This window comes from Hippoglossus hippoglossus, chromosome 21 (genome assembly GCF_009819705.1).
Source record: "Hippoglossus hippoglossus isolate fHipHip1 chromosome 21, fHipHip1.pri, whole genome shotgun sequence".
In the NCBI taxonomy this organism is placed as follows: domain Eukaryota; kingdom Metazoa; phylum Chordata; class Actinopteri; order Pleuronectiformes; family Pleuronectidae; genus Hippoglossus; species Hippoglossus hippoglossus.
The window spans coordinates 10,802,873-10,829,404 of record NC_047171.1 but is presented as its reverse complement, the minus strand read 5'-3'; the positions used below and the strand labels follow the sequence as shown (position 1 = coordinate 10,829,404).

The following is a 26,532-nucleotide window of genomic DNA, read 5'->3' as shown; positions in this document are numbered from 1 at the left end:
TTACATTTCAGTAACAAGTCTTATGGTGAAATTAGTCCAAAAAGAGACTTTTTTTTAAAAATATATTAATGTCTAAATACAATGGCTAATTGTATTCATAACATAAAGACTTAAATTTGTGTTCTCAGCATTACTTGAATCTTGAATTGCTAATTCACATACGCCTCAACTGCACTGAGAAGCTCAGACGCTTTCTCCAGTGCTTGCATTTCGTTCTCAGATTTGAACTGTCCGTTTGGAATGTGGGGATACCGATGGCAGTTGGGATACTGAGTCTTTTTGGCGTCCACTCCCAGCGTCTTCAGATTTTGCACTATTTGAGGCAGATTTGTCAGTTGGGGGTTGTAGCAGGAAACTTGTGTGGCAAGGGCTGAGATGGAGCTGCCGGAGGGAGGATGGCCGTGCTTTTTATACTCTGCGGCTGTAAGAGACTTTTCCACTGCTTGATGGACTTTGAACAGACACCATTCTGTGCTGCCCCCACCGGTGTCCTTGTTGGCTGCATTGAGATCACAGCGAGCCTGTTTGCACCAGCGCTGAGCCTCCTCTTTGTTCGGCTGAGGGACATTTCCATTATTGGTCCAAAAACCGCCACCAGAGGATCTCTGTCGATTATTTTGGTGATACCGTGCCTCTTGATTCCATTGCTGGTAGAAGTCTCTGAAATCCTGGTGACCCCTTGAAAAGGAGGAGCCTGCGGTTTTGCCTTTGCCTGTGCTGAGCTCATCAACTCGACTCATCAAGTATTTGAATGCCTCATTGGCAAGAAGCTGGTGGTCAGGATTTTTGTCAGGATGCCACCTGAGGTACAGTCGCTTGATGGCTTTATGCCTCTCCTCCGCAGGAAGAGTCCATATCTCTGCCAAGCACTGATCAATTTCCCTTTTAGCTTCGTCAACAGAGGCTGGTAAGGATCTTGTAGATGATGACTGGGAATGAGGCGGCACAGCTCCCGCCAGTGGCTCCAGCTCCATGCAAGAAGTGGATTTGCAAGTCCTCCTATGTTTTGCTTTCTTTTCCCGTTTAATCTGGTATATGTCGAGACAACTGACTTCAATTGGCTCCTCTTCTCCAATATCAACTTTGTATCTGCGTGAAAGCTGCCCAGAGTTTCCAGGCAGTTCTTCAACAATAACTGCATAAATATACTTGTTGTCAGTGCTGTAGCCAACATATTCCCCCTCCTCAAAGTTATTGAGGATGTTCATGTCTAAGGAGTCATGCCATTCCTTTGGTACTTCTGTCCCAGGGGCTGGTGGTGTGAAAAGCAAACTTTTAGTTTCAGTGCTCTCTCGGATCTTATTATTAGCCAGAGTTTCCTGAACGTCTTGTAAACTGTCACACATAAGAAGTTCTACAAAGACTAGGAGGTGATCTGGTGCAATACTGTTGCCTAAAAGAGCAATAATCTCCTTTGTCAGTGTCATAACGACTTTAGTTATAACCTTCACAGCCATGTCATCATTGTGTTTTAGGTAAAATACGCAGTCTTCTTGCACTCGTGTGACACAAACATACTTTTCTGTGGCGGTTTTTTCTAGCGGCTGTTCATTCAGCCAAAGCTTTGTTTCCAGGTTTTTGCAGCAGACGATCTGAATACTGCCAAAAGTCTTCTCGCACATTTCAGCGGCATCTTCGTGTTTTATTTCTCCTTGAGACCACGCTCTGATAAGACAAATGAGTCCATGTCTGAATGCAAATGAGGACAGATGTTGTTCAAACCATCCACTGAATTCACAGTCAGTCTCAAGCTCACAAAGCTCAATGTGTGATTCCACTACTTTCTCCTTAGTGACCTGAGACAGCATTTTTGGCTGAAGGTTTGGAGGCAGCAACTTCACCAACCGATGATGCTCATAGGTGTCTTTCCCCAAATGGCATTCGCTGAGTTTCTCAAGCAACAGGACCTCACCCTCCAATGCTTCTTCAAACCGTTTGGTCTCAAATGTCGTGTCATTGTAGTACAGAGTGCATGAGGGGTATAATTTACCATCTACTGCAGGGAGATACAAAGACTTCACATCTTTAACAAGGGACTTGACTCCTTGGTCTTTGATTAACCCAAACAACATCTCAACAGCACGTTTTACAATGTCAAGTTGGTTTGGGTTTAGATGTGGTTTATCACAAGTTTCGGCATAAATTGCTGCCAGAATGTTACTATACTCCACAGCTGTAGGGTTTTGCTTTACACCTATTTTCTTGAAGAACTCTTTGTAAATTAAATCAACTAAAGGAATTTTGTACAAATATGGTCTGAAGTCTCTCTGACAGGGGAAGAAAAGAGACGTATCATCAGTCTTCACAAGTTCTTTGTCTTTTTCAACCAATACAATGGGAAGACCAGCCAGTGGCCGACTGTCAAATCTGTTTGCTTGCAGGAAGGTGTAGGAACTTCGAAACACAATAGCACGGGTTTTAATCAACTTGTCAGTTTGACAGGGAGACTGACAGATGTTGCTTATGTTGCTGGTTACACACTGTGGAGGTGGTTGATCATGGGCACCTGCTTTGTTCATCATCTGCAGCAGCTCCAGCGACTGATAAACTGGTAAATGTATGATTGGCATTGAAGACCAAATCAATTCTTGATGCTTGGGATTGATTTCCATCAAAGAGCCTCTGATTTTAACAGCACTTCCCTCAGCGACGAATGGTTGGTGATAGTCGCGCAGTTCTTTTTGAATTGTCACGGGAAAAATAAACTTGATGTCGGCTATGCTCTCCAGCAACTTTTTATTGTTTTTGTCATCACTCACTTTAGTTAAGGCTGTTCTAAAGAGTAATGATGATTTCTCTTTCAACTCTTCAAGCTGAAAGTTCTCTTTTGCTTCTGATTCCAAGTGGTATGCAAAATCTATTATTTCATCATTTGACAGCACATGCTTCATTCCAAGTTCTCTGAGCAGCTCTTTTGCTTGTATTTTTTTTGGTGGATTTCTGTCATCAACCTCAGACCAAAATCTCTCAGGCACAAATCTCTCCTCTGGCAACATTTTCTTGTATAGCTCGATGCTATCATCAAAGAAATATGATGCTGTCTCCAAACTGCCTTGGGAATTGCTAATCAATTTGACCGTCTTCATCGAGGAGATGATTTTGTCCTTGTATTTACAGTAATTGCAATCATGTTGCAGTGACAGTAAGAGCTTGAAGCACTGAAGCGCCAGCTTCTCTTTGAGTGTGTGTACAACAGGGAGAATGAACTTCATTAAAAACTCCATATCAGTCAGGATTTTGATGTTTAGTGACTGTGACAGATGGTAGTTCTCGAGATATTTGAGAAAAATGGTGTTGCTGTTGGTTAGGAGGAACAAATCCGGAAACTTCTCCAATTGTTCGCTGTCGAGGATAAATACCTCCTTGTGTCCATCAATCCTCACTCTTTCATCAAATATTGCTTCAAATAATGGCAGGGACCTGAGCTTCCGCTGAAAGTCTTGAGTGTCTTTGGCCTTGGACACTCCAGAGTGCAGGAAGCTCTGAAGCTCACTTTTCTCATTAGAGGAGAGCTGGGAAAACTCTGAGTGGTTAATGTTATAAACCTGGTCTAGCACACAGCTTGCATCATTCACATCCATAAGCTCAGAGCGTAGAAGTGAATGTATCTGTTGATCTACATGCGTCTCGGAGAAGAATGTATGGTTGAGCTTCATGAAACCAAGTTTGAAGAGGATGACTGATCTTTCTGGGGCAAACTGAATCACACTCGGCATATCTTTCATTGTTTTTAAGAAGCACTTGTTGTTTAACCTTGGACACACAACCGGTAGAATGTAGCAGTCACTGAAAAGCTGCCTCACATCACTGAATGTCAGAGTTGGTTCGTCACCACTGGCTGTTGCAGGTTTAATTTGACTTGCAAAGAATTTCCAAAGTGAATTCAACCACACCAACATTGTCTGGTTTGGGACATAGAGACCACTGTCTGAATCAACAGCACAGCTATCAAGATGATGCTGAATTAATGGCTTCAGATATTTTGCTGCAAGGGGAACTGTCAGACTTTCGACGAGGTTAAATCTTTGCAGAACAGTCATGTGATCTCTGTTGGTCGGATAATCCGCAAATTCGTCCATGTAGTCAAAGAACAAAATGTCGTATGGTGATATCAGTTTAGGAGATTTAGAGTTGAACACTCTCAAAACTTTATCTCTTGTGAGGAGAAGTGGAAGCCCATCGAGTAAACTAGCATTGTCCTTGGTGACCATTTGCGGCGAGAGATCTTTTAAGCAGAATCCCAAGAGCTTTGAACATCTTTTATCATCACTGATCAGAGTGGACGTTATGGGCAGTGGTAATGCTTCATCTGTTTGCTTTGGGTCATGGAGAGGTTTTTCTGTCAGGAAAGTCCGTACAGTTGAAGGATTCACGTCTTTCAGTTTAATACCGGCAGATTTGAAGCTTTTCCAAACTTCTTGCATTTTAGTAGAAAAGGGAACCAATTTCATTCCCAGATCTTCCAAAATGAGATTCATCTCCTCATCGTCTGAATGTGTCAGGTAAAGTGCCTTTGTTGCCTCAGTTTCTCTGATGTCACACCAGTCAAAAGAGTATTCAATAAATGTGCGGCCTGCAAGTACATGCATTGATCTTCTCATCACAGGAATCACATTTAGGCCTTTTTCCTTGATTGATCTGTACACCTCGTGTATCATTTCATGCCAATTCTGGTCGACATCTTTGGACACAGTTGGCCAAAAAACCAAGTACGAATGATTGAAGCAAAAAGACATAGATCTAATTGACACTTTTGTCTCTGGAATTTTATGGCTGATGTAATGAAGGAGATCTGCGTACAGTGGAGCAATGACACTCTGTTTCAATAGTTCATTCCACTCACTTTTCAGACTTTGCCCATCTTCTTTCCAGAGGCTTCTCCTGGAAGAATCTACCTCAAAGTTTGCGTTGATGTGCACTGGAAGTCCTGTCGTCCCAGGCAAAGGAAGTGAACAAAATGCTTCGCCTTGAAAATCCAAACAACCACGAGCCTTAATTTCATCCTTTAAGCTCACACGTGCTGCTATTGCTGCTTGGGGAAGTTTCTCTGATATTGTTTCCCTTCCATCTCTGTTTTTGAATGAGCCAAACTGCTCTGCAACGATCCACTTACTTTGTCTTTTACTCGAGGTTGAAATTATGGTTTCATAAATCGCATTGTGCGGTGATGCTACTTTGTCAGATTGAAGTGCTTCTTGTTGAAGTTTTAAAAAAGCATCCTTTTCATCTCTGCTTTTCTGTTGTAGACGTTTTTCAACCACATAGAGTGTTGTGAGTTTTCCTGAAGGCTCATTGATTTCATGGACTTCGATTTTGCAGATGTTTTTCAGAAACAGAATTAATCCTTCAGGATCTTCGGAGAGAGCAGAGCACAGTTGTCTCATGTCACCGTCAGTGACTCCCTGCTTTGATATGTTAGAGCTGTTTGCCATGGTACCAATCCTCAGAGGTAATCTGAACATGGTGCCGTCTTTGAGAGGGAAGTTGTCTGGAAGAAAGGATTTGTAGACGTCCACGTACATGTTCTTGAATTCATCAGCTAGTTTATAGCCAATGCCAGAAAGTGGTTTGTCTGAAGAACCTTCAATGTATTTTTTATTGGGATCAGAAATGCACAGTAATTGATCTCCAGTGAGGATTGAGGGGCAGTCAGTCAAATGGTAAACAGAGTTGAATCCAACACCATATTTTCCTGTCTTTCCTGGAGTGTTGTGCTTCCCTCCTTCTCCCAGGTGTTGAATTCCAGTCAGGTCAGCATCAGAAAACACTTTGTTGTTGAATACACACAGTGCTGGACCTTGCAGATGGTTCCATTTCTTCCCAAAAGTTTTTTCTTTGCCATGCTGTCGTTTGTCCCACACAAAGTGGATTTCTGTTGCCTCTGCATCATCAGCATTTTGGATTAGCTCTTTAAGGATATCCTTTTTTGACGGATAGGCTGAAATTATGTTTTTGATTCGAACTGTCAGTTCCTCCTGCTGCTCAAACTGAAATGCAAATGGTGAAATGTCAGCTACGTGGCTTTGCAGAGTATGATGCCTAGTTGTTTTTATTCCAAAGTGCAGAGCCATAGCACGTGCGATATTCTTGTGGCTTAATGTGACACCAGTAGCCACTGGCATCCATGGGCTGTCATCGTAAAACAGCTCACTTGCAGGTTGCAAAACTCCATGTTCATTGGGTATCAGGCAGTCAACTGTTGCTTTCTCTTTTGCCTCAAATATCCCTTTGTTTAAAATTGTGAGGCACATTGACAGATCACTCTTTGGCAGGGGCTTGTTTCCATGTTGACACTGCAAGTTCTGGAGCACAGTTTCAAACTGACTGATTGTGTATTTTTCCTCAACACCTACACATTTCCAGAGTTTTGTGAAACTTTTGAAGCCAGGTGGAAGTACATGCAGGTACGGTTTTGCTTCAAACTGCTCGTTTTCAGCTACACAGTTCACATTTATAAATGTACTGCCTACAAGTATGAAAGGGAATGAATTTGCCCTCTGTGAGATTATAGTGGAGTTCTCAGACTCACTGAGCGCCTGGTTTAGAAACTTATAGCACTCATGTGCTATTTCGTGCAGCATAGGTTTGTCAGTGGATTGAGACTGCTTCGACATTTCTTCCAGCTGCTGAAGCACTGTCTCAGGACTTGGACTGTCATGAACTCCTAAGATTTGTAGGAGCGGATCAGTGTTGTGTATAATCAGATTGATATGATCCAGCACAGGTTGTGTCATGTTCACAAGAAGTCTGCATTTGTCACTAAACACATCAGTGGGCCTTCTGAGTGTTGCATTTCTTTTCATCTTCATGTCACCAGGGGAAAATGCTGGAAGAAATTCCGTCTTCCTCAGTGTTACCCATTGGGGGGAGTCTTCCTCATACATGTGATGTTTCATAAGTGTAAGAAGGCATCTCAACCTCTCATATGCTTTCTTTCTGTCAGTGCTCCAGGTTTGGGGGATTGTGCCTGCTTTTTCTGTGATTTCTTCCAGTGGGAGATCGTCACTTGCCATTCCAAGTTCCAACAAGCGCTTGATCCTTTTGGGGGAGCAAAAGTCATTTTTTGTCCCACCAAGCAAGCGCCCCTCTTCTGCTTCAAAAAGACAGGCAGCTTTCCCTGATGGATTCACAAGTTTGTTGATATACTGCAGCTGTCCATCTGTTGTGGGAATGCATGGTTCGCTGATGAGTCGATTGTCAATCCCTTTGACTTGAAGATCGATAGCATGCAGTAAAAGCGTATCTCTGCTCACAGGGTCGATGGTACCAAGGTTGTTAAACACTACTTCTTGGTAAAACCTTTCCCAGTTCCATGTTCTGTTCTGTACAACCTTTTCCAGGCCTGCCTGTTTGAAGCTATTTTTCAGCCACAGTGGAAGAGGAACAACAATGTTGGGTGGTTTTAGATATTTCTTGCACAGCTGTTTGACAAGTTCACTGATGTCCTTTTCCTCTTCAATGCTCTCATGTAGAAATATGGCAGTGTCCATTGAGCACCAATGTTCTCCATCACTAAAGAGCTCTGGACCATTGTTGTTCTGGGCAATGGTGGAGTAAAACGCATCTACCAAAGGCTTGAAAGTTTCACTCACTTTCTCTCTATCAGGCCAGAAGGTGTGATAACAGTAATCTTCCAGTTGGTTGATTTCAGACATTTTCAGTGTCAAAAGTGTCATGACATATGCCGTCACTACAGGATCCTGTAGAAGAGCTTTGTTCCAGTCATTTTTCACCCCACTCTCCCACAGACCTTTCCGGTTGCTTGTTACAGCAAATGTACCATTTACATTAACTGGAAGACCTGTGTGAATGGAAAGAGGAAGGAAGCAAAATGCCTGTCCAACAAGATCTGTTTGTGATGAGGCCAGTTTCCCGGATTTGGGATTATTTTGCAAAGGCACAGCAACCCCCCCTATGGGCAAAGAGAACTGGGCTGCTTTGTTTTTTTTCAAGGGCCATTTTTAAAGACTTATCTGTTCCAAAGCAGTTGTACAGGAGCCAGGACTGGACTTCAGTCACTCCAGACTGCTGACTGGTGATTTGGACAACACTGACTGTGGTGGAGTCAATGACCTCTTTACATTTTCCATCAAGCTTCAACAGTGATTTCTCAGCCTGATCCTGCTTCGACACAAAGGATTCATCAGGAATCCTCACTGCACTCACAACGGTTTTGGAGACAGTTAGAACGGCTTCTATTTCATCATCTCTTGGTGGAGTTGATGCATTGCTGGAGATCCTTTGTAGAGTTAATGCATTGACTTTCTTCAGAAAAAGCAGGTGAGTTTGTGAATTCGTAGTTAAGTGCTGTTGAAAAGTGAGGATATTGTGTTTGTGATACACCGTTGTGCTTATTTCTGACTGGAGAGCTTCTTCTTCAGTTCGAAAAGGTAGTTTGATCAGAGTGCCTGAATAGGGTTCAGGAGGACTTTGTTTGCTGAAATTGCAATCAAAAATGTGTTCATATGGTCCAAACTGACCAGGAAACCAACGAAAAAGTTGCTGATTAGAGAGATCAAGCTTGATTCCAGGATTTGTTTTATGCTTGATGTGCTTTTTAAGATGAGTTACATTTGGATCAAGAATGAGAAGACTGTTGCCACTCAGGATGGAGGGAACATCTGTCACATGATACACAGTATTGAATCCAAGTCCAAACTTTCCAATTTTTTCCACTTTGGTTTCTTTCGAAGCAGAGCCAACTCTGACAATATTTTCCCAGTCCTCAGCTGTGAACTGCTCATTATTAAATGCCCAAAGACAAGGTCCTTGACAAAGAGCCATGTCAGGGTCAATGAGACTTTCAGGGGGATCTTTGTGCACTCTGAAATCCACCAGGAATTTGCAGACCTCTGCTCCAGCATCTTCTGCATTCTGGATTAGCTCTTTGAATACATCACTTTCTTCATCGTATTCTTTAAGAATGTTTTTAATCCTTGTTGTTATTGGCTCAGATTGCCCACACTGCTCTATTCCCACTAACTCTGGATTGAGGTTAAAGGTACTGAGAAATTGAATGTTCAACCATTCAGCTGTTGCTTTTGTGATTTCCTCATGCACAACATGAATTTCCTCCTGGCTGCACTTAAGATCTTTCAACCCATTTTTGCTGACATCACAGAAGACTGCTGTCGACCCTGGTTTCAGTGTGTATTGTTCACCCTCTAAGATGACTGGCACTGGGATGTCATCCTTAACAGCCTTCTTCTCTCTCCAAAGCCAGTTAAGAATTTCTATTGACACTTCTACCTCAGAGGAACTTGCACATGGCTGTTGCCTTCCTTCAATATTTTGCTGGATAGAATGCAGAATGCAAATGATTTCTTCATCTGAAATCAGCGTTCTCAGGCCTGATTCCTTGAGCAACTTCTTGTATGACAGGAATTCATCGGGCACCTTTCCAATGTAAGAGCTCAGGTCTAGATTAGGTGGGTAGTCAAGAACCAGATCCTTTGGTGAAACAAACTGGTTGTGGCTCCACAGCCAGCGTGTGTCCCCCTTTATCATTGTCGCAAATTCAGAGATGTGATCTTGCATGTGTCTGTAAATGCTATGCAGCTCCATTTTGAAATCCACATCTCTGTCAGGATCAACCATTTTCTGGACCTTTGATGTCAGGACCGATAAATTGTCCATCACCTTTTCTTGTGGGGGTCGACATTTGAGACCAAGTTTGTTGCTTACTCTGTCAGTGACATTTCCCAGTAGAGGCATTACATGTCCAACAATGTCCTTGAAATCAGAATGTCTTACTTCATTTGGGCAGAAGAAACACATTTTCTGAGATTTGTCATTACCAGGTTGATTACATGGGATCCATTTGAGCATTTTAAAGCTTTGAAGCTGCTCATGTGAAAACTTTGACAGCAGATTATTGCCATCCAACATTTTTAAGAGCACCTGAGCTCTTTTCTCAGCCTCAGTTTGAGAGGAAACATGCATTTTGTCAATCAGTGTGGCGGCATTCAACAAATGCTGAGGTGACACATCTGCTTCTTTATTCAGCAATCCAAGATCTGTTAGGCTTTCAAGCATTTGTGATGTGTCAGTGTACAGATGTGGGGGGAAGAGATTTGACTCAAAAATGACTGGGAAAGTTTTGATTCTTGGATCCAAAAAGTTTGAGGCCTTTTTCAGCTGTCCGTTCACTTCAATGAAGCTCAAGTCCTTACATCTTTGTCTCAAGGTCTTATTCTGAGAGAAAAGGGTATTACCATTCTGTAAAATCCAAGTCATGATTTTCTCTGTGTCTTCTTTGCTGCAAGTTCTCTTCTCAATACAGTCAATGAGGAGAAGGACTGCTTCGGCTGTGTTCAAGGGACTAATTTTGAGCAGCTGTAACAATCTGCGATCAGCCTCAGTAGCACACTGCACAACTGAATCAGGCATTGGGAGCTCTGTTGGTACTGTTAGACCAGATGTCAGAAGAACAGCCTTCTTTGATTGAGCTGCCGAACACACTCCTCTCATGGTTTGAAAGAGAGGTAACTTTGAGAGTAAATCATTCTCACTCCTTGAGAGAGAATCCAGACGAGAGAGATAATCTTTCAGCTCTTCTCGTGCTCTGTGAGAGGCCGTCATGAGTTCTCCAATGAGATTCTGAGGGTCTAAATTCACCAATACTTTCATGACGCTCCTCGGAGATGGGCACAGCACATAAGAGTCTAAGTCTACGTGCTGGAGCCATTCGTTTCCTCTCACCACTGTGCCACCGGCTTTGCTCAACAACTGAGCTATTTCATCTGGCAAGCTACTGTTTTTGCTTTTCTGAAAGATGAGGGTTGTGCTCTGTTTGTAGTTGTGCTAGTGACACAACCTGACTGACAGACATGGGCTGATAGGTATTAATGGTATTCAGTGAATTGGACTTAACTCTTTGAAAGTGAGTGTTGAGAAATTTCCAGAATTCTTGGAGCCATTCTAAAGGTGGATGTTGACTGCAGCCGATTGTTCCAGGTAACAAGCCCCGTCCTGGTCTGCTTCCAGTCTGGTGGCAAAAAACCTCCTTGTGTAGTCAGCCACTGGTCTGCGTCAATGTTGATGACTTTGTAGAAATCTGAAACACAGATTTTTAGAACAATATATGTATAATATATGTTGATGTAGTGAAACAACATGCAAATTACAGATACAATTCACTTTAAATCACTGTTAATAAAATCACATCCATACCTTTTCTGGCCAGTTCATTCAGTTGGGTAATGCAGGCTGGACTGAGATCATCAGGGATGAAGAGGTGTTTGCAGCATGGCAGCAAGGCTCTGCACAAAAGATAGCACGTTTCTATCAGTCTAGATTCAATCTAATGGCTGAGGTTGATTTTCAAGTCATGTTTTCTTTTTTGGTGCACTTTTGTGTGAGGGTCCTGCAATCTCAGGGTTATTATCCATCTTCATCTAATCAAACTACCATTACGTTAATCACTCATCATAACACGACCAAAGTAGTTACATGACAGATGCAGTTGGACGACAATAGAATAATACATTGTGATTTTGAGGCCCAAACCCAAATTTTGCAATTCCATCTTCCTCTATCAAGATTGTGGGTGTTTGTCTCATGGTGTTCATTTGATTTATATGAATAATATTTTATTATAAATATATTTTACCTGGGAAATTCATCGCTGTCAATTAAAGCAGTGTCCTCCTCTCTGTCTGTGAAAGATCTGAAAGAGCCATCATTGAGTGGTAGCAGCTGAAGACCCTCAAGTTCTCTGTATTTTCCATCACTCAATATAAACTCCAAAAGACATAGTTTGTCGTCTTTAGGGATGTTATGCGCACCAAAGCTGCGGAGAATGTCCCTCAAGAAAGCTGGCGTCACATACTTCAGGCTGCTGACAGGACAGGCCTCACGTATGGCTCTTGCAACAGGTGCTGGTAATGTGACAAGATTTTCTCCACAGGAAACCAAAGTGTTTTTAATGGCAGCCAGTATTTCAGAGCTTGTTGGACCATTACAGGGGAACACAGCTTCTGATAGGGTGATGAATTTTCGCTCATCTTTTGCAAGAGAGAGGAGAGGCACATCCTGTAAGAACAAGTGACTGAGAACATCCAGACCAACGGCACACCATTTTTCTTTGTGCTGTATCTTGGCAATATCTGGCCACAAATCGTACACAGAACAGACAGGCAGAACAGACTGCTGGGCAAGTTTGATAGCATCTTGAATGATCGTGAGGTATGCGTGTGGGAGCACCTCCTTCATCAGCAGTTCATTCCACATGGCATGTTCATCATGTCTCTGGTCTTCCTCTTGCCACTTGATGTGTCTTCTGTTGTCTGTGAGACCAAAGCATGCGTTGACATTAACTGGGAGTCCTGTTTTGTTGGACTCATTGTTTGGGAGGGGAAGAAAGCAGCTCAGTCGACCTTCACTGCAGTCTCTTCGCTCTCCACAAGGGAATGCCAAGTCAACTTGAGGCAAAAATTTCAACTTTTCTGCGAGTGCATCTAGATTTTCTACAATGCCTTCCTTCATGGTACATGTTGTCACAAGCCACTTTGTTTCTCTGTGGGCGTCTGCGTGGAGGGTGATCAGTTTGAACCTTGTTAAACTCTCAATGACTGACTCGTCTTCTGACTTCAAAACGACATCCGTGGGCACTGAGGATATCACCTTAAGTCTGGTGTTCACAGTGCCATGTACGTCGATATGTATCAGTGACACAGAAGTCACATTTTTCAGGAACAGGAGGCTCTGGTCCGCATCTGCAATGAAGCTGTCGAAAAGCTCAACCACCTTGTCAGAGTCATACAGATTATCTGAAATTTCTGATGTCTCGTTGCGCAAAGGGAATCTGAAAATTGTGCCGTCAAAGCACTTGATCCTCCATGATGACTTTTGACCACTCTTGTTCGCTCACAAGTGAAACTATATCTCGAAAGGGTTGGAACTGATCATGCATGAACGTCAGAGCGTCTTGGTGTTCTGGATCATCCAAAGACCACAGATAACCTCCATTTCTGTCTCCAAATATCTTTTCTGGGGGTCCAACAAGCCAAGGTGTGTTGAGCTGAATATACTCGGCACATCTGTAAATAAGATGAAATTGATATTTTGCCGTTAATTCGCAACATATGTTCTCTAATACTAATACTTGGACTATTATGCACATGGGTGGTAAGTGCACATGTATTTACTGTTATGTGGTAGACAGAGTTGAAGCCGATTCCAAACCTCCCGACTTTGTTTGGGTCATTCATTGCGCTTGTCACTCCTCCCTGCCCTCTGAATTGCTTCCCAGTCATCACCAGTGAATGCAGCATTGTTGTATGCATAGAGAGCGGGACCCTAAAAAGTTAGTTACAGAGAAAAGTGCTTATGGCATTACATCAATTCATGCATGTGTTCATTAATATTCTCCAGTTTCTCTCAAACTGCTTAATTTGAAGTCCACCGCAGCACAAACTGAGGTAGAAATGCTGTAGACATGAAGCAATTCATTTCCGCGTCAGATCCAGTATTTTAAAACTGTTGAGTAAAACATCTGTAATTAATATTATAGTAATCCTGGGATCTTTTGTGGTCTAATGTAACTGTAAGCCAGCTACATACATTACAGTGCAGAGGCTGCCTTACTTCTGCAGAGAAAGATGATTATTAAATATCATACTTCTTATCAAGTGATCATGAGAACCAAGGTTTGCTTGTAGACTAATAAGCTGTATCATCAAGTTATCAATTATTTATCAATTTGGTACCTTGGTATTTTTCCAGTTCATCAGTCCACAGGCTCTTAGTCCCATAGCTTCTCTCATCGTGGATGAAAACCACTTCTGTGGCTTGACCATCATCTGCATTTTGAATCAGCTCCTGTTGACAAATAAAGATCATGACCATGAACAGAGTTTAGCAGACCGGAGGCCTGTAGTACGAAGTAGGATTTGCGATTGTCAGGGTAACTTTGAGTTTAATTCAGACTTTTCAGCTCTCATTAATTTCTTATGAAGTAAGTAAGCTGGCAGTTCAGCATAAGTTACCATGGTGCCAGCTTACTCCAGAGCAGGTTAAGTAGAGCAGTGGTTATCAACTGGTCTACCATCCCCCCTTATCGAGGAAAATGTTCAACTTCTCAAATTTATTTCATGAAAAGATGGTGCAGTTTGAACCTGAGATGGTACAGAATATCACAGTATGCCAACACAAAAAAAAACAAGTTTAATGATAAACCAAAACGACCAGCAGGTGGCGATGCTAGAGAGTGAAATATTCCCTTTTACACTCAATTTGCTGCATTTTAATTAAAAACCAAAAAGTGCATCCTTAAGGCCACAAGGTAATACAACATTACATAACAATTCAGTAACTTCAGCCTTTTTAACAGACTCCAACAGTGCTTTCATGCACAACATGAAATAAAAAAGTCCAACTACTGAGAAGTTGTTTCAAAAAGACTCAAATATGGAGCTTTAGCTGAGAATACTCACTCACTGAATCTATGACAACCCAACAAAACTGATTCTATTCACACTCCTGAACAAATACTGTTCAGGAGTGTGAATTGACGGCACTTCGCTGCATAAAAAATCTGTTTCAAAATAAAAGCACAGGTTTTTTTTCTTACCATTTTTTTTTGCCCAGGCAAAGGCCCGCGACCCACTGAAAACGGGTCCGCGACCACCAGTTGAGAATCACTTAAGTAGAGGATCCCGTAGTGGATTATTACAGTGTCTTCAGAGACCCACAAAATCCTTTTGCCTACTCTGATGACGATCTTTATGAAAGATATACATCCTCATCATAGGGAATGATAAACCTTTGGCAGGTGCTGGAGCGTTATATAACAACTTGCATGTTTTAATGAAGGCTAGCAGCGTAATGTTAGCTGTCGTAGGCATCTTTTTCCCCAGACCCTGAGAAATGTTCTGATAAATCAGTAACGTTATGTCACAATCTGCTCACTGGAACATCTCCTGTGTAACGCTCATACAGTTTCCATGAACACAAAAGTTTGTTCCAAGCACTTTAAGCGTTGGATTGAGCCTCTTTAGCATTTAGCCTAGCTTGATCTTCCCATGTCTTTTTTTTACGACCAGTATTTGACAAGTGAGCACTGACTGTATACCAACCTTCAAAATCTGTCCACCGTCTGGGTTTATCGACGTTAGAATATCTTTCAGGTAGTCAATGAAGGGTGGAGCTGTTGCCCCGAAGGACGTTCTAAACAAAGCAGCAGGATTAAAGAAAAAGAGTTAGAATCCAAATCAACACAAGGCGAGTCGTCCTAAAAGTACTTAGAGTTTGAAGAATGGGGTTAGGACAAGTCAAGTCAGAGTACATAAGATTAGGTACAAAAAAAGAAATTAGAAATACATTTTCAAAAAATAAAGCTATTAACAGAATCATAAGACAATATTAGGCTGTAATTAATGATACAAGCACATTCTTTATATTTGCTTTTATGTTTAGCCATAACAGGTATTCCACTTGACTTCCCCTGGTGTTTCCTTGGATTCATACTGTATATGACTTTGTTCTTGTAGACATAAGGAAATGAAATGCCTGTTTCGGATCTGAATTCGAATAATTTATTATTAATATGATGAGCAATAACAATAGATTCATATAGAAACTAGCAGTTTACAAAGCTATGTATTCTAGTCCTGCAGCTTAAGTAAATGAACTGTATTTATATAGTGCTTTTCTACTTTTATCGACCACTCTTTCACCCATTCACACACACATTTATACAGTGCTACTATATGCTGTGCTTTTTCTTTCACACACTTTGGGGTTCAGTCATTTGCTCAATGACACATGGACACCTTCTGATTCATGGGCAACCCGCTCTCCCTCCTCGCACAGCCGACCACTGAGGATAACTTCAGTTCAAATGTTTCTGAGGATATTAGTAACTCAGACATTTCATCACAATGTTCCTTCACTGGCTTCAAAATTACCAAAAGTGAAACATAAGGTGATGTCCCTCTCACTGTAATGGGTCAGTGCATCAATGTATAAACAGATACAGGTGAAACTCACCGAGCTTTTTTCTTTGTCTTCTGACTCATCCTCCTCATTAGTTAAGGCCTGAGCACTTCACAAAGCAAACTGTTCATAGAAAAAAACACATCATTAATACATCAGTGCCACTGAATTTTCGTTTTTAATGCAAAGCTTCATCACATTTAATTGTCCCCACAGCATGGCAGCTGACATTGGCTTTGTTACATAGACACCAATATTCTGATATTAACCCGCTTAAGACAATGAATAAAGGTCATACTCAGACCAAGCAATAATTGAAGGCCTGCATCCGATCTTAGTCGTGTTACATAGATATGCACACATCTAAATCAACATCATAACATCCTATTGAAGTTTTCACTGCATTTTGCAACATTAACATGTACGGCAGTAAGCAACTATTTATGTTATGGTCAGACTATGCTCTGTAACATGTAAACAGGAATGTGAATGGAATATTGTGGTTGCAGCTCATGTAAACATTCTGATCAAAAGTCAATGGTGTGACTTATCTTCCGCTAACTGTCTCCATGAGCCATTTTTTAATAAGTAATTGTAGCTAAAATCACAGTCATTGTCTTGGACTTGTTTGTTTGCTGATTTTGTCAGATGACACTGTGGTGATGAAGAACAGCATCTTGGAATATGTTAATCTGTGGTCTTAATGGACCAGGGTTATTTCCTGCTGTCTGAAAAGAGAATCAGAGAAATATGTAAAGGTTCAAGAATCTCAGCCTGAATGTTTATTCTGTGAGACCGGGAGTGGGCGGAGAGATTCACCCGAATCTTCAGACACATGGCAGGATGCCAATTCCACACGATGACATCATGAATGTGGTAATTAGTGTGTTACGTCATCCGGCAACATTAACCAACTTTTTGAGTGGGCTGAAATTCAGCCCAATTCACCCCCACAAACCACATCACATGAAACAAACAACAAGGCAACACCTAAGCAAATGTTACACACCATTTAACAGCAACAATATAAATGCATAACAATGTCATTAACAGTGACAGACAGTAGGGAGGCCTTCAGACAACAGCCGGGCTTCCATTTCATCTACACCCTCACTTTTGCACATTGACCATACACAGTCCAGTCATGTACTTGGCTTTGACTTAGCCTTCTTTATTACTATAGTGTGGGAAAATTGTATTTCATATGCAATGGACAGAAGGAAGTGTTTTCAAAATGATTTTTAAAAGTATCAGGGAGTTAAAGAATGTGATGACTTAGTTTCCTTGTTTTGTTTCTGAGAAAACCGGAACCTGTGATGAAAGCTAATCAGTTCCCAGTATCAGACAATTTCTTCACTGTGGTTTTTCAGTGATGGCCACTCCCTTGCACGCTCGCAGACAAAAAGAATCACACGTACAAAACAGGTTTCGATCTATGTATTCCTGCCTTATTTCCACGGTTTCATCTGGAATTAAAAATGTTCTGCAGCAACATCAGCAACTTGTTAGTGTCAAAAACTCTAACCCTGTGTTAACGGCACCATGTGCATGACAAAAGAAAATGCATAGAAATCAGTTAGAACTGCATTTAATAGTTTACCGAAATATGTATTTAGATTTTGAATTAGTTTGCCATATCAAGAGTAAGGGTGTGGTTCAGACATGTATACTCAGACCCAGAATGCCAGTGTAACAAATTTATAGTCTTTCATCACACAGACTGATTCTAGATCTGTTTTCTGATGAAATGAAAATCAAGATACAAGCAGGTTAGTGGTGCCTTCAGGAAATCCAGGTGTTTGATCCAACAACCCAGTTTCCTGTTCCATGTCCAGATCATTTTTGCTGACTCACACTGCATATTGTAGATGCAAATACCAACTGCTGCTGCTTGCATGAGCAGGTGGACTCAAGACTAATAATAAGGTTAAACTGATCCAGTGTAGAGGATTATATGGTTTTACAGTTAGTTTCCATCTCCACAATACACGGGTGCTCACTACATAATTTACAAATATTGACTTCATTTAGGGCTCAACTCAGATGATCCACATCTGTGCCTTCACACGACTGGAAGTGTGATTCTGATTTACTGGCTCACCAAAAGTATCAAAGTAGGAAGTGGACGAAATAATTAATAAACCAAAAATACAAACATATATGAACATATACTAATAAAATGCCATCATGGTGACAGCAGTAAAAACACTGGTACCTCAGACATGTGGGTCGACGGGTTGTCTCAGGTCTGCAGCTGCTGGGATGTTCACTCACAGACTGAATGGAGTCACATCATGAGAATATAAAGACTGAACATGTCCTGCCCCAACGTGACGAGACGTTTCCGTCAGAACCAGTTCACCCAAAATGAAACTTAACCGGAGACCGTTTCATCAGAAATGCTTCATTCAGGGTTCATTTGTTTTGGCTGCATCAGGGAAAACGAAACTTAACTCTGTTGGGAGGAGGTTCGCATCTGTGTGCGTGCGCGCGTGTGATGAACACACGCACACACACACGCGCGCGCACACACAATCACTTCACGTGCACACAAGTGTTTATTATCACGTGTGGTCCGGGTAATCGGAAAAAGTACTTCCTGCAAGAAATTGTCAAGGGTTAATCTTTTGTCACTTGCAAACCGTTGTCCCATCTCTCACAAGATCCAAACTCTATATTTTAAGCCAAACATACGTTTTTGACTTGTTTGTTTGAGTTCAATTAATTGATCTTTAACTCGTTCATCTTAAGCTCTTGATGGTCTTTTTAATGTGCTATATTTTATTATGTTTCTATTTTACTCACTTCAATACATCTATCCTCTTTTAGGATTATATCATGTTATTCTCTAAACGTAAATACAACACTTGTTTTTCTTTGTTTAGTTTTTTACAGCGTCCACAGCACGTGAACGCACCGTGACTCTTCAGTAAAATCTTTTATATTAGAGTCCAAGAGTAAAACACGTGGTGTAGACATGTTCCTCCGCCACTCGCTAGATGACGCTGCAGCCTGTTTTGTTTTGTATTATGTTTTCGTCACAGATCCGGGGGCAGTGTCTCACAGCAGGGAAAAGCCAGGACGTAAGATGTGATCGGACAAAAAATTATGTCACTATGACATTTAACTGCATTTGAGAGACACCTGCTTTCAACACACGCACGTTTTCGTTTCTAGAGAAGGATGAACGCGGTATGTAAAATCATTTATTTATCCGCCATTACTCACGTTCTCCAATAACCTCATTGTTCAGGGCGAACACCGAGGCCTGCGGCACAGCTGATTTGTTGTTTAGTACAGTCGGTTGCACATCAGGATTGGTCAGATGTGGACATCAATCGTCTGTTATGGCCATTGTCAACCACTGTAATCAGACCTGCTGTGCACTGTACATGCACGAGTTGAACCGCGACTGATCACTGCATGTTTGCCAACAAAGACCCACATTTGTTTTGCAATATATTTTTACACGAGGGCCACTTTAGCCTCTCGTCCATTTCTGGGCCACAAGAAGACCAGAAGAGCTGCATCGTTGCCTGAAGTGGCCCACATCCGTATGCTAGCTGGTTTGTTTTCATAATCACAGAGCTGATAGGCAGAGGTGGGTGTACTCTGTAGAAGTGCATGTCTATTCTTTACATTAGTATGTATCATAACTAAATAGGTGTTTATGATCTTTCAGATGTCCCTGTGAAACCCCTGCTCCTCCACTGTGGCTGTAGAAAGCACCATGCTGGATAAACCCAGTGATAAAGACCAACAGGCTGGCCACTGCTCAGACTGTGGATGCACTTTCAGCCAACCAGAGCCCGACTCAACCAGCACGTCATCCCCTCCCAACCAGCAGCAGACACTCCAGTCCAGGTGTCCGACCTGCCAGGCGGGCAGCAGCCTCTCCAATGGCCGACGGCCACACCGGCGCTTACGCCTGGACCCCCACATCTGCAGCCTGTGCAACAAAACCTTCATCTCCTCCACCCACCTGACCCTTCACCTCACCTCCCACAACAAGGAGAGGAAGTTCAGTCCGTTCAAATGCCCGGAGTGTGGCAAGACCTTCGGCCGCGCCTCACATCTGAAGACGCAGATGATAGAGCTAAAACTTTGTTTGTCTCGAATGTGACGTTGGAGAGAGGGGGGGCAGTAAGTGTTATGTGTTGCTCATTCCAGCTTTTGTTTTTGTAGAACAAAAAGTTTCGGAATATTTATTAATAGATGGAGGAGACAACAGGGACGCAAAAAGACTGAATCTGATATGGACGTGAACGTCTCCCTCACAAACAAAAATGATTTGAAATGGATCCTCGTGTGTGGACAATGGGAAAGAGACTTTTTTTTTTTAAGTGTGAAAGAACAGTGGGAACCTCCAGGATGGGACAGAGCACACACTGAGCACAAGGAGAAGAGAGTTCTGCTCTGGTGACCGTGAGATGTCACTCCCTCCCTCGCAAAGTTTTGTTGTTAACATATGGAAAGATACAGTTGTCTGATATACGGTTAGTTGTCATTATTTTCATAACATGATTTCCTAATGAATAAAAAAGTGCTTTTAACTTGAAATGTTTGTCTTCAGTGGCGACTGAGCCTCCAGGTATCCTGTCCAATAACTATATTTTAGTATATTTTGGTTCAGTACTGTGGCAGATTGGACCACCACCACCCTGGTTGAAGGTGGGCAGAGTTAAATTGGAATGACACAATGTTAGCGGACTTCATTTACATCTTCTTGTGCTTTAGCAATTTTAACATTGGGTTCACTGACGATTCTTGTTTCAGATTGGCCTGCAGGTGACAGTAATTTAATATTAAGTTTTATTATCAGCAGTGCTTAAAGGTTCAATGTGTAGAATTTAGTGACATCTAGTGGTGGTGTTGCATGTTGCAGCTGAATACCCCTCACCTCACCCTCCCCTTCAAAACATGACAGAGAACCTGTGGTATCCTTCAGTTGTCATAAAACTCAAAAGGTGTTTAGATTGTCCAGTCTGGGCTACTGTAAAAAACCTGGCGGCCTACATAGAGAGGACCCGCTCCTGATGTAAATATAGTTTATAAGTACTAAAAACACTAGTGAAAACATCAGTAAGATTATTTTATATTCAATTTGTTCCAATAGAAATCACTGAAATGTTACACACTGAACCTTGAATAATGCATCACAGGGCCAACATACAGAGACAAACAACCATTCACACTCATATCCACACCTACAGACACGTTAGAGTCTCCAGTGAACCTGACCCAAGCCTGCATGTGTTTAGACTGCAGGAGGAAGCCAGAGAAAACCCAAGTAGACACGGAGAGAACATGCAAACTACACTCAGAAAGACCCCGGCCAGTCAGGGATTCAAACCGGGGACCCTCTTGCTGTGATGCAACAGTGCTAACAGTGTTTTTTTTGTTGTTCTAAAAGAAAAAAGCAATGACTTAGGTTTGTTCTATATAGTAAGAATAATAATAAAAGTAATAAATAAGAATGCTGGGCACACCCCATTCACACAGAGCACACGCTTAACTGGACGTGGTGCTGTACATATACACACATGCTGTGTAGAATTTAGCTATATCACAAACACAATAGTTTGTCAAAAACTTTCTTACACTAAATTACCTGTGAGAAGACTTCAAAACAAACATGAAGCAGGAATACATTTTTCATCCTTTATTGAATTGAATTTATTTATTTATTTTTTAACAGGAAAAAGGTGATTCAACTGTAACAGAAGTTTATGACAAAATTATACGTGAAAAACGTTTGCACTTGCATTTTCAAAACAAAGTGGCACAGTGATTACTTGGGTCTTCCGCAAGTAGCTATTAAAGTTAACAAAACTGAAAAGAAACATGAATTTTCATGACATAAATCGATCACTCTCAGTGAGTACTTATAAACACTAATAGAACATAAAGTACAGTGGATGAACAGGCCCACAGAAAGAAGCCATAAATGTTTAAAACTTTAATAACAGTCACACAATGATCACTGTATATTGGTCCTCAGTGAGTGGTTATTGACACTAATAGAACATAACAAAGTAGTAGAGGGATTATACTGGTCATTAGCAAGTATTCATACATGTTGACATCACAACAACAATTATTTGATATCTGCATTTTCATAACATAAGTTGTATGGTGACAGTACTGATCCCAAATGAGAAGTTATAAATGATAATGAATGTACTGATCCTCGGTGAGACGTCAAACGTTGCACAAAATCCCTGTTTTTTACATTTCAGTAACAAATCATATGGTGAAATTAGTCCAAAAAGAGACTTTTTTTGTTTCATATTAATGTCTAAATACCACCATATTATGGCTAATTGTATTTATAACATAAAGACTTAAATTTGTGTTCTCAGCATTACATGACTCTCGAATTGCTAATTCACATACGCCTCAACTGCACTGAGAAGCTCAGACGCTTTCTCCAGTGCTTGCATTTCGTTCTCAGATTTGAACTGTCCGTTTGGAATGTGGGGATACCGATGGCAGTTGGGATACTGAGTCTTTTTGGCGTCCACTCCCAGCGTCTTCAGATTTTGCACTATTTGAGGCAGATTTGTCAGTTGGGGGTTGTAGCAGGAAACTCGTGTGGCAAGGGCTGAGATGGAGCTGCCGGAGGGAGGATGGCCGTGCTTTTTATACTCTGCGGCTGTAAGAGACTTTTCCACTGCTTGATGGACTTTGAACAGACACCATTCTGTGCTGCCCCCACCGGTGTCCTTGTTGGCTGCATTGAGATCACAGCGAGCCTGTTTGCACCAGCGCTGAGCCTCCTCTTTGTTCGGCTGAGGGACATTTCCATTATTGGTCCAAAAACCGCCACCAGAGGATCTCTGTCGATTATTTTGGTGATACCGTGCCTCTTGATTCCATTGCTGGTAGAAGTCTCTGAAATCCTGGTGACCCCTTGAAAAGGAGGAGCCTGCGGTTTTGCCTTTGCCTGTGCTGAGCTCATCAACTCGACTCATCAAGTATTTGAATGCCTCATTGGCAAGAAGCTGGTGGTCAGGATTTTTGTCAGGATGCCACCTGAGGTACAGTCGCTTGATGGCTTTATGTCTCTCCTCCGCAGGAAGAGTCCATATCTCTGCCAAGCACTGATCAATTTCCCTTTTAGCTTCGTCAACAGAGGCTGGTAAGGATCTTGTAGATGATGACTGGGAATGAGGCGGCACAGCTCCCACCAGTGGCTCCAGCTCCATGCAAGAAGTGGATTTGCAAGTCCTCCTATGTTTTGCTTTCTTTTCCCGTTTAATCTGGTATATGTCGAGACAACTGACTTCAATTGGCTCCTCTTCTCCAATATCGACTTTGTATCTGCGTGAAAGCTGCCCAGAGTTTCCAGGCAGTTCTTCAACAATAACTGCATAAATATACTTGTTGTCAGTGCTGTAGCCAACATATTCCCCCTCCTCAAAGTTATTGAGGATGTTCATGTCTAAGGAGTCATGCCATTCCTTTGGTACTTCTGTCCCAGGGGCTGGTGGTGTGAAAAACAAACTTTTAGTTTCAGTGCTGTCTTGGATCCTATTCTTAGCCAGAGTTTTCTGAACGTCTTGTAAATTGTCACACATAAGAAGTTGTCCAAGGACTGGGAGGTGATCTGGTGCAATTCTGTTGCCTAAAAGAGCAATAATCTCCTTTGTCAGTGTCATAACGACTTCAGTTATAACCTTCATAGCCATGTCATCATTGTGTTTTAGGTAAAATACGCAGTCTTCTTGCACTCGTGTGACAAAAACATCATTTTCAGTGGCAGTTTTTTCTAGCGGCTGTTCATTCAGCCAAAGCTTTGTTTCCAGGTTTTTGCAGCAGACGATCTGAATACTGCCAAAAGTCTTCTCGCACATTTCAGCGGCATCTTCGTGTATTATTTCTCCTTGAGACCACGCTCTGATAAGACAAATGAGTCCATGTCTGAATGCAAATGAGGACAGATGTTGATCAAACCATCCACTGAATTCACAGTCAGTCTCAAGCTCACAAAGCTCAATGTGTAATTCCAATACTTTCTCCTTAGTGACCTGAGACAGCATTTTTGGCTGAAGGTTTGGAGGCAGCAACTTCACCAACCGATGATGCTCATAGGTGTCTTTCCCCAAATGGCATTCGCTGAGTTTCTCAAGCAACAGGACCTCACCCTCCAATGCTTCTTCAAACCGTTTGGTCTCAAATGTCGTGTCATTGTAGTACAGAGTGCATGAGGGGTATAATTTACCATCTACTGCAGGAAGATACAAAGACTTCACATCATTAACAAGGGACTTGACTCCTTGGTCTTTGATTAACCGAAACAACATCTCAACAGCACGTTTTACAGTGGTAAGTTGGTTTGGGTTTAGATGTGGTTTATCACAAGTTTCGGCATAAATTGCTGCCAGAACGTTACTATACTCCACAGCAGTAGGGTTTTGCTTTACACCTATTTTCTTGAAGAACTCTTTGTAAATTAAATCATCTAAAGGAATTTTGTACAAATATGGTCTGAAGTCTTTGTGACTGGGGACGAAAAGAGACGTGTCTTCAGTCTTCACAAGTTCTTTGTCTTTTTCAACCAATACAATGGGAAGACCAGCCAGTGGCCGACTGTCAAATCTGTTTGCTTGCAGGAAGGTGTAGGAACTTCGAAACACGATAGCACGGGTTTTAATCAACTTGTCAGTTTGACAGGGAGACTGACAGATGTTGCTCATGTTGCTGGTTACACACTGTGGAGGTGGTTGATCATGGGCACCTGAATTTTTCATCATCCGCAGCAGCTCCGGCGACTGATAAACTGGTAAATGTATGATTGGCATTGAAGACCAAATCAATTCTTGATCCTTGGGATTGATATCCATCAAAGAGCCTCTGATTTTAACAGCACTTCCCTCAGCGACGAATGGTTGGTGATAGTCGCGCAGTTCTTTTTGAATTGTCACGGGAAAAATGAACTTGATGTCGGCTATGCTCTCCAGCAACTTTTCATTGTTTTTGTCAACACTCACTTTAGTTAAGGCTGTTCTAAAGAGGAATGATGATTTCTCTTTCAACTCTTCAAGCTGAAAGTTCTCTTTTGCTTTTGATTCCAACTGGTATGCAAAATTTATTATTTCATCGTTTGACAGCACATGCTTCATTCCAAGTTCTCTGAGCAGCTCTTTTGCTTGTATTTTTTTTGGTGGATTTCTGTCATCAACCTCAGACCAAAATCTCTCAGGCACAAATCTCTCCTCTGGCAACATTTTCTTGTATAGCTCGATGCTATCATCAAAGAAATATGATGCTGTCTCCAAACTGCCTTGGGAATTGCGAATCAATTTGACCGTCTTCATCGAGGAGATGATTTTGTCCTTGTATTTACAGTAGTTGCAATCATGTTGCAGTGACAGTAAGAGCTTGAAGCACTGAAGCACCAGCTTCTCTTTGAGTGTGTGTACAACAGGGAGAATGAACTTCATTAAAAACTCCATATCAGTCAGGATTTTGATGTTTAGTGACTGTGACAGATGGTAGTTCTCGAGATATTTGAGAAAAATGGTGTTGCTGTTGGTTAGGAGGAACAAATCCGGAAACTTCCCCAATTGTTCGCTCTTGAGGATAAATACCTCCTTGTGTCCATCAATCCTCACTCTTTCACCAAATATTGTTTCAAATAATGGCAGGGACCTGAGCTTCCGCTGAAAGTCTTGAGTGTCTTTGGCCTTGGACACTCCAGAGTGCAGGAAGCTCTGAAGCTCACTTTTCTCATTAGAGGAGAGCTGGGAAAACTCTGAGTGGTTAATGTTATAAACCTGGTCCAGCACACAGCTTGCATCACTCACATTCATAAGCTCAGAGCGTAGAAGTGAATGTATCTGTTGATCTACATGCGTCTCGGAGAAGAATGTATTGTTGAGCTTCATGAAACCAAGTTTGAAGAGGATGTCTGATCTTTCTGGGGCAAACTGAATCACACTCGGCATATCTTTCATTGTTTTTAAGAAGCACTTGTTGTTTAACCTTGGACACACAACCGGTAGAATGTAGCAGTCACTGAAAAGCTGCCTCACATCACTGAATGTCAGAGTTTGTTTGTCACCACTGGCTGTTGCAGGTTTAATTTGACTTGCAAAGAATTTCCAAGTGAATTCAACCACACCAACATTGTCTGGTTTGGGACATAGAGACCACTGTCTGAATCAACAGCACAGCTATCAAGATGATGCTGAATTAATGGCTTCAGATATTTTGCTGCAAGGGGAACTGTCAGACTTTCGACGAGGTTAAATCTTTGCAGAACAGTCATGTGATCTCTGTTGGTCGGATAATCCGCAAATTCGTCCATGTAGTCAAAGAACAAAATGTCGTATGGTGATATCAGTTTAGGAGATTTAGAGTTGAACACTCTCAAAACTTTATCTCTTGTGAGGAGAAGTGGAAGCCCATCGAGTAAACTAGCATTGTCCTTGGTGACCATTTGCGGCGAGAGATCTTTTAAGCAGAATCCCAAGAGCTTTGAACATCTTTATCATCACTGATCAGAGTGGACGTTTATGGGCAGTGGTAATGCTTCATCTGTTTGCTTTGGGTCATGGAGAGGTTTTTCTGTCAGGAAAGTCCCGTACAGTT

The 26,532-nt window shown here is 41.8% G+C and overlaps 2 protein-coding genes across 2 annotated transcripts; both read right to left on the bottom strand.

Annotated features, from left to right (window-relative positions):
• On the bottom strand, window positions 1-26,423 carry LOC117754774 (sacsin-like). The gene is made up of 4 exons (XM_034573998.1): window positions 22,270-26,423; window positions 20,474-20,479; window positions 1,431-1,437; window positions 1-47 (listed from the first exon to the last, which is right to left on the bottom strand). The coding sequence occupies exon 1, from the start codon at window positions 25,893-25,895 to the stop codon at window positions 22,320-22,322; it is 3,576 nt and encodes a 1,191-aa protein (XP_034429889.1). The 5' UTR covers window positions 25,896-26,423; the 3' UTR covers window positions 1-47; window positions 1,431-1,437; window positions 20,474-20,479; window positions 22,270-22,319.
• Window positions 7,854-10,766, bottom strand: LOC117754775 (sacsin-like). The gene has a single exon (XM_034573999.1). It carries the CDS (start codon window positions 10,627-10,629, stop codon window positions 7,885-7,887), a length of 2,745 nt encoding a protein of 914 aa, XP_034429890.1. The 5' UTR covers window positions 10,630-10,766; the 3' UTR covers window positions 7,854-7,884.
• Window positions 26,424-26,532: the final 109 nt, after the last annotated feature.

Excerpts from the sequence above, each read along its gene's own strand:
- LOC117754775 (XM_034573999.1), bottom strand. The coding sequence starts at position 10,629 with ATGAAAGTATTGGTGAATTTAGACCCTCAGAATCTCATTGGAGAACTC.
- LOC117754774 (XM_034573998.1), bottom strand. The coding sequence starts at position 25,895 with ATGAAAGATATGCCGAGTGTGATTCAGTTTGCCCCAGAAAGATCAGAC.